At 40.2% G+C, this 8,708-nt stretch overlaps 1 protein-coding gene across 1 annotated transcript; it reads right to left on the bottom strand.

The window, feature by feature from the left end:
- On the bottom strand, window positions 1-6,725 carry prop1 (PROP paired-like homeobox 1). Its single transcript, XM_022192095.2, has 3 exons — window positions 3,478-6,725; window positions 2,258-2,487; window positions 1-590 (listed from the first exon to the last, which is right to left on the bottom strand). The coding sequence occupies exons 1-3, from the start codon at window positions 3,569-3,571 to the stop codon at window positions 219-221; spliced, it is 696 nt and encodes a 231-aa protein (XP_022047787.1). The 5' UTR covers window positions 3,572-6,725; the 3' UTR covers window positions 1-218.
- Between the last annotated feature and the right edge of the window lie 1,983 nt (window positions 6,726-8,708).

Genomic DNA, 8,708 nt, shown 5'->3' with positions numbered 1-8,708 from the left:
CAAGCTCAAAGACATTTTTAATGCAAATGCACAAAGACTGGCATACACTCCAACTGTTTCAATGGAGCCCTAGTGATTAGAGAAGCTGTGACTAGGAAGCTGCAAATTTTCATCTACAGTCTAGTTGGAAAAATACAACAGTGAAACAGAGTGAACTGCTTGTGTGTATCAAAAGTAATTTTTTCCGCAGTATTTTTAATGCAACATTGGTTCCCTTCTTAGCTCCAGTGGGATGCTGGGTCCAGAGGCTGCATGGAGGCCAGTGAGAACATGGGAGAGGCGAGGCTGCTCCTCAGGGGGCTGTACCAGTCGTCATGCTGCCGCTGGGAGCTGGGCTGTGGGGCGGCGCTGGGACAGGGGCACTGGCTGACCGGGCCTGGGTGGCGGGAGTACGGCCCAGACGGTGGCAGCAAGGGGGAGAGGCGGGGGATGTGAGGCAGGGGCTGGGGGTAGTACTGTCGAGCCATGGAGGGCTGGACGTGCATCCCTCCCAGCAGACCCCTGTGGCCCGACATCACACCCACTGGGACCACTTTGTGCGAGGCCCGCTCCTGCTTACGCTGTTTGGCTCTTCTGTTCTGAAACCACACCTGCTGAGACGAGAGCAGGGCGCAGAGCAGAACAATTAGTTACACCTTTTACAAGAAGGAACAGCTAGCAGTATGATACAAATCTGTATAGTGTAAATGTGGGCTTTTAAAAACGGCCTGGTTTTCCTTTTGAACTACAGTAGATGGAGCCAAATGTGTTTTCCTGAAATCTCACATCAATGCCACATGCATTGTTCTTTTTCAGATTATTCTTATTTTATTTATTTGTGTCTCTTTTATAGCATTTTAAATTCTGTTTCTATCTGAAGTAGCTATGGCAATGCTTTCTTTTATGTTAGGTGCTATATAGTGTCTGAAAATGAGGACTGTTCTTTAATGTGTCCTCCAAGGTTTTAAATGAAATAAAATGAAGCGAATGAAAGCAGCTACTGTTTTCATGCCATTCAAGAGATGGTTTTGCACATTTTTATGGAAAGTATGCAACTTTTTTCTTATGCAGATATACTGAGCCTGAATGGCCAAGCTTGATAGGACCTTATTGTACAGTTTTATCCCAACAGAACACGGTTCCTTTTGGTAGAAATGGGAGGCAGAGCATTCAGCCATCAGGCTGCTCTTCTGGTTCAGGAGGCAGACACCCTCTCTGCTTTTAAGATGAGGCTTAAAGCTTTCCCTTATTGTACAATAATGCAGGCTCGTGTGACCCTAAACATCCTTTAGTTCTGCTGCTACAGACCTAGACTGCTGTAGGCCATGGCATCTCCTTGTACTTACAGTTCAAGTTTGAGAACTCTCCTACCAACACTTTTACTTAAAGTGCAAAACTAGGCAGTGCTTTTAATATAGGACCACACTATAAGAACATTTAATGCGGTATTTGTCAAATACTTAACATTTTAATTCAAATTACTTGTTTTGTCCAGTAAACCAAAACCCACAAGGCATCTGTGAAAAACAAAATAATCATCTTGGCAGTGCATCATATTGTAGATATCCATTTCTATAGGGCATCATAATTTATTTTTATTTTTACTTTAATTGTGCTACATTTTTAGCATTTTTGCAAGCTGGCCAAATTTGGTCATGGTGATCCTAATATAATGTATAGTAATGCAGCATTTACACTACCATTTAAAAGTTTGGGGTGTCCTGAAAGAAAAGCTGTTTTGTCAATGAAGATGACATTAAATAAATCAGAATTACAGTCTTGACATTGTTAATGTGGTAAATGACTATTCCAGCTGGAAGTCGCTGATTTTTAATAGAATATCTCCATAGAGGTACAGAGGAACATTTCCAGCAACCATCACTCCTGTGTTCTAATGCTACATTGTGTTAGCTAATAGTGTTGAAAGGCTAATTGATGATTAGAATACCTTTGTGAAATTATGTTATCACATGAATAAAATTATGTTATCACATGAATAAAAGTGAGAAATTGCCTGGGTGACCCCAAACTTTTAAACGGCCGTGCATCTTAATGATGCTGAACTCCATTTAGACGCCTCTGGTTTAAAGTCCTGGTATTGGTCATGCTGCCTCCCTGTGCTGTTCTGTTCTTTCCCTGCTTTGAAAAAGGCTCACAGCAAATGGTAGTTGAATTATCCATGAAATAGCTGACTCTTTTCTACATTTAAAGTTGCACACATCAGCTGCAAAAATTTCACATTGCAGGAGAAATGCTTGAAGGCTGAGGTCTGTCCCACCTGTATGCGAGCCTCATTCAGTTTGGTGATGCGAGCCAGCTCCTCTCTGTAGTAGATGTCAGGGTACTGGTTTTGTCCAAAAGCCACTTCCAGCTGTTCCAGCTGCTTGTGGCTGAAGGTGGTGCGGTGGCGTCTCCTGGCTGGGGACGGGTAGGCCCTGCTCCGCCTGCTGAGGCCTGTAGCCATGGAAGTCTCACACAATGCCCCCTTCCTCACCGACTCTCCTATATCTGTTTTCAGGAGTGAGGAAAAAAATAAGTGGTATGAGGCTGTGCATGGATGCTAAAAGACCTTCACTTTTTAGGAAACAATTCTCCAGCTCCTATTTCTTCTCTTCCTTGGCATGATACAAAAAAGTGGTCTTAGCGTCTAAGAGTGCAATTCACCAATGAATGTTTGGTAAAAAGAAGGATTACACCGACTTTGTGGTTCCCACTGCCATCAGGCAACCTGAGAGCCAGAGAGCTTTAGCTGCCAAACACAAGGTCGTGAGAAAGAGATACCAGAAACTGGGGGATTTGACCAAGATTATAACCACAATCGCTAACAGAGTGACTAATCTGTCAAAACGGCAGACTGGGCTGACCTTGTCTGTTCCTGTCATTGTTGTTGGAGGAGACACAGAAGACAAAAAAAAAATGGATGGTTGGTGTTCAAACTGTGTGCATCATGACAAGAACTGCTTTTTCTTCTTAATTATTAATAATATTTTGATTCTTATAAGTGAGAATTAAATTGAAATAAAGATTAGAAAGTACAAAGCTTTGGAAATGCTGATATTCTGAGTTGTTATTTAGCATATTCAAATGTTTTAAACAGCTTTTAGACCATCATGCTCCATCTTAACTTATGGTACGGTAAAAGACAAAATAAATTTAACATTACATTCATAAGAAACCTTAATGAGAACATGCATGAGCAATGACAAAAGACAGGGAAGTAGCATTTTATTACAAGTCTGCCAGTTGTTGCAGTTGCAACTGTGGATGACATAATTTCCATGAACAGAGAAATACTATTTTTACATGTGTAGTCATTTTGCTGCCAGTTAACGATAAATTTACAGTTTCGTTTATTGGTATAATTTAGACACCAATAAAATACCTACTGGTTCCTCTCTGAATGCACATACAGTGGATGAAAACACGACTCTAACTTTTAAAATTAGACCGAAAATGACAGGCTGTGTTATGAAGTGTTACGTTGTTATTTCTACTCACCTGCACTGGAGCTGACAGTCACCATGTCAGAGTAAACGTCTGAGCAGTCCTGGAGGCTCCTCACCGTGTTTCCTGCTACCTTTACCTGGGCCATTACTGCAGCTCTGATTGCCCCACATGGACACAGCTACACATAAAGTCACACCTCCCACCCATCTGGTTCACCTTTACCTATGCGGAGGCCAATGGAGTTCTTACTGCAGAGGGCACCACATGTTTCTATTGGTCTGATGCCACTGAAATCAGAATTAGATATTTAATTGGAGTATTTTGTCTTGCAAGAAAAATGCTTTTCTAATGTAGGTTACAACTAATGTTCAACTCTTGTCCCTATCTTACCTTTCACACACAATCTGTAAATTAACAAATGATTGTTCGAAATAATTAAAGTTAAAAAACTTTTTCATACTCAACAAACCACAATACACTGCAAACGTAGACCTAGAATAAAAGGCTCACAACAAAATGCGTGAGAGCAAAAACTACAAATCAGCAAAACTATAGCGACAGCTCCAGTTTGCTTTTATGCAGCCTGTTGGAGCCATTTCAGTTAGTGACCAGCGAGTGGTGCTGTGACGAGTTACCTGTGTATTTAAAGGCCACACTAATTGCCATAGGTGTGGCGCAAAGAAGAGGTGAATTGTTTTTGACCGTGGCGTGGCGTGACAGACTGTTGGAAAGACTTTGATCTTTGTTAAGTTTGATGAACTCCAGAAGGTAAATAAATTGATGATTTCGTTCGTAATTGTGAGTTTGGACAATGACCTTTTTTGAATAGACTCTACTGGTGTTATTTTTGGACTACGAGGGAGTACAAGAGCACACCAGAAAGCCACACGTTCTTAACAGAACCAAGTTTGTGTCATCACAGCTTTTCAGCTTTGTTATGGAGGATTTAATATCTGTAAGTATGTATATACTACCAGTCAAAAGTTTGGACACACCTTCTCATTCAGTAATTTTATTTAATTATTTTCTACATTGTAGATTAATACTGAAGACATCAAAACTATAAAATAATACATATGGAATTATGTTGTAAACAAAAGTGTTCATCTTCAGTATTAATGTACAATGTAGAAAATAATACAAACAAATACAAAGCATTGAATGAGGAGTGTCCAAACCGTTGACTGGTGTATCCGTAAGTTCAGTGAATGATGTTACTCTGTTACTGTCTTATCGTTTGATGTGGAAGGAGGCTCTGGGGCCTGCTGCAATAAAAGACTAAACTGAGGAAACAAAAATGACTGAAGTTCTCAAAGCGAAGTCTACTGCATGTTTTCAGAATGTGACAGTGATGCCACTGTTCTGACCTTTCATTCATTCCTGTCAGATCCTGATTGTAGAAGATGTCTAATAGCCGATTGTGTTTCTGTAGCCGATGCTTTATTGTTTTAAAACATCAAAAATGAGAGACAATCATAGAGTGCTTAAATAACAGGGCAGCCTAAGTAGGTGTATAGTGTTTGACTAATCTGAAACAACTAAGCTTAGCTTTGGTATGTTTTTGTAATCTTCCTCACATGTTTATCAAATTTGAGCTGTGGCTCTTATATTATTCCTAACAAATGGAAATCTCTCCTTCCTCTATTTCTTGTTCATCTTCATCATAAAATCTTCAAGTGGTCCCTGTGAATAACAGAGAAGCATATGAACAATATTTTACTTTGGCTTGATTTTTTTCAGTTTAATTGCAGCATGATTATGTTGCAACCACTAATGGACATCATTAAAGTATCCAGTTAAGATCTCTGATGCCTTAGTTGAATTAACTTGTGCATATATAATCATCAGTGTCTCCCTCCTGGCTCTCCAGGACATCTGGGAACACTGCTTTACGTAGGGCCACCTCTATCATGAAGGACCCCTGCGAACCCTCAGATGGACTGTTTGTCTCCCTCCCATCAGGAAAGAGACTGCCAGCATCAGAACCCTCACATCAAGGTTCTGCAGCATCTTTCTACAGACAGTCAGACTGCTGAACATGCTGCAGCTACAACACACATATAGGCACACACCCATCACCTCCAAACTCAGAAATACACACAATACACATTATATATGTACATGATAATATACACAACCACTACAGACTGTTACACTGTTCTATGTGATTAAATATGTACCATGTCAATTACCACTTTAATTGCACTGCTTTATTTATTATTTACAGTGTATCACAGATATTTATGTTCTATTCCATGTTTAGCTGCCACTTACCCTGCACTATACAGAATTATATTCTATTCAATTTATAATTATCACCTACACTATACTATGTATAATTAGCATAACGGCTCATTCAGGACTCATGTACATTATCTGTGTATAATAACAGACTACTGCAGTATTAAGTATAGTATTAAGACTTTTATTTCTGCTCTGTGAAATGGATGGAAAAAGGTCATTTCATTTAACTGTGTACTGTGTATGTTGCTTATACTCAGTTTTCTTATGATAGCTTCTTGCAATAAAGTTCAGTTTATCTGAGATATTAACTCGCATAGAAGGGACAGAAGTCCTTCAGACTACAATGGGGACCTTGACACAGCAAAATATCTAATGTTACAGATTGTTTTTTTTTCTAATTTTCTGTTATTGCTGGTGAGATTTAACAACCCATGTGTCCACCAGGTGGCCCTGTTATGTCAGCATGTGGCAAACTGAAAACAAATGAAGTGTGTGTATCTCTCCTCAGTCCTCCACAAGCATGCAGTCCCCTTCAGGTGAGCTGCTGCTGCCTTTCACTCCATCAGATAGGTTAACTCAGCTGAACTCCTGTGTAACCTCCCAGGACCCCGTCTGTTATCTAAACATCCCATGATGCTGAGCTCGGTCCAGGGTCAGAGTGGAGGAATGGCCCTCATACAGTCTGTGTGATACTAGGAAGACACCCACTAACGTCCCACTTAGCACTGAGTCATAAGAGGACAGCACGGAAAGCAGCTCACCTAGCTGGAGGGAGGCAGCTGGTTTTTTATCAGGGTTCAAATGAGAGTAATTCATCATGCGCTATATTTGTTGAACAATGCTATTTGCTTGTGTGTGTGTATCCATATAGTGGCAGCTGTACGTAGTTACTGCACATGTTGAGCACACACACCTTATGCGAAGATGGCTGGTACTATATCAGATTAGATTTTCCTACTGAGATGCTTTATCAAAGTAATGTGCTGACAGAAGAATGTAAAAGTACTCCATTACAAGTAAAAGTTCTGCATGAAAACTCCTACTCAACTAAAAATATTACTTGTAAAATGTAGTTGAAGAATTAATGGAAAGGTACTGTGACTGACACAGTGTTATATATGACATCATTAGATTATTAAAAAAGAAGCATTAGTGCGTCAGCAGCTTGTGGTGCTGCAGGTTTGAACTAGTTTACATCCGGTTTTATACACAGAAGCAGAAGATAAATGAGTTCCTATCAGATGATTAATGGGAGAGGAAAGGAGAAGAACAAAGTTCTGAAACACAGATGTGTTCAGTTTTTCTCTAATCTTTGATTGCTGAGATATCATTCAAACATTTTTTGAAATTAAACCATGTGAGAAATTTGGAGGGAAAAAGCCCTGTTTGTTGAAGCTGTTGCCAAATCAGAGACATCTGAAATACACAGCACTACACAGTGCTCTTTGTAAGAGGCCACAAATGTTGGAAACCACTGGTTTGATCTTTAACAATGTGTCGTATTTCAAAAGTCATTTTGAAAAATCTATATCATGGCAGTAACTAAAGCAGTCAGATAAATGTAGTGGAGGAGTAAGGGCAACATCCGTCCATCTATCCATTATCTATATACCGCTTAATCCTCATTAGGGTCATGGAGGGGCTGGAGTCTACCCCAGCTGACTTGGGGCGAAGGCAGGGGACACCCTGGACAGGTTGCCAGTCTGTCGCAGGGCTACATATAGTAAGGACAACATTTCACTCTGAAATGTACTTGAGTAAAGTACAAGTACCTTAATGTTCTTCTTAAGTCCAGCACTTGAGTAAATATAGTTACTTTCTACCACTACTTAGAGTAATAGTGTGTGTTTGAGACCTGAATTCTTAGTAGTACTGCCACTTCTTCTGTAATATAAAAAGGCTTTTGACCTGAGCGATACATGGGACTCCCAAGAACCAGTGAATCACAAGTTCAAATGCAGACTGGAAATGTGTCACACTGATACAGTAGATTGTAGCTCTGTCCAACCAGGACCCTCGCCAGGAAAGTGTAACGGACAAAACGCAGTGATTGAATGACCCACTGTAGAAGCAGGCCCACAGGATCATCTGTTGCACATAAATTCTCTGGTTGAATTGATAAATAACCCTTGAGACTGAACCAACTTTACTGTTAGATTCCCTGAGAAAGTCCCTCGCCTTGTTCTGGGCTGGCTGCACAGAACAATCTGATTCCTTGTGACATGAGGTCTGCCAGGGCCAAGTCCTGTGTGTCCTGGAAGAGCTTCATCCTGCCTGTATTGTGTGTGTGTGTGTGTGTGTGTGTGTGTGTGTGTGTGTGTGTGTGTGTGTGTGTGTGTGTGTGTGTGTGTGTGTGTGTGCGCGTGTGTGTGTGTCAAGTCCTGTACAGATCCCATATTCTGCTCACATGTTTCCTGTCCCAGACTACGACAGAGCCACAACCCCCCAGTGTCTGTCTGTGTGTTCTGTTTGAACCTCCAGTTCTCCTAATCTCAATGATACCTACAATTTCTAAGAAAACAAACAAAAATTGGTTAAAAATGCATTCACTTTTTATATATTTTGGTGCAAAGGTAAAGGTTTTTGATTGCAAAATGAAGTTTTTTAATCTATGGACTACTTTTCACTTGTTAGAGGACAACAGCTGCTTGGGTTTCCTTTAATGTATGGAATTTTTATATCTCGAAATCAAGACCATATTTCACAGAAACCCCAGACTTCCTGTCTAAAAGTGACTGTTACCACATGTCCTCCTCTCTGCTGCAGATGTTGGTCTTCAGGAGTTTAGCTTAATGCACACAAAGCACGAGATTAACATAAGAATAATGGAACTGAGGTAGTATTATGCTTGTGATGATGCTTGTAATTATACCAAACCTCCTTTCTCCAGGTTTACCAAGTAATACATCATTTTCAGTGATGCATAACATTACTGCACATACCTAAAATGGGTCAGGATCACAAACTTATAAATAAATGATATCAGACACGGTTTACCTCACATCTTTAATAATGATGTAGTATCTCTTAACTCACTG

This window comes from Acanthochromis polyacanthus, chromosome 15 (genome assembly GCF_021347895.1).
Source record: "Acanthochromis polyacanthus isolate Apoly-LR-REF ecotype Palm Island chromosome 15, KAUST_Apoly_ChrSc, whole genome shotgun sequence".
In the NCBI taxonomy this organism is placed as follows: domain Eukaryota; kingdom Metazoa; phylum Chordata; class Actinopteri; family Pomacentridae; genus Acanthochromis; species Acanthochromis polyacanthus.
Note: the sequence above shows the minus strand (reverse complement) of the source record. Positions and strands in the feature narration are given on the sequence as shown.

Bases quoted from the DNA above. Each gene is read 5' to 3' on its own strand.
- prop1 (XM_022192095.2), bottom strand. From the start codon at position 3,571: ATGGCCCAGGTAAAGGTAGCAGGAAACACGGTGAGGAGCCTCCAGGAC. The intron at 2,488-3,477 runs GTGAGTAGAAAT...TCCTGAAAACAG, and splicing joins GACTGTCAGCTCCAGTGCAG to ATATAGGAGAGTCGGTGAGG. The intron at 591-2,257 runs GTGGGACAGACC...TCGTCTCAGCAG, and splicing joins TGAATGAGGCTCGCATACAG to GTGTGGTTTCAGAACAGAAG.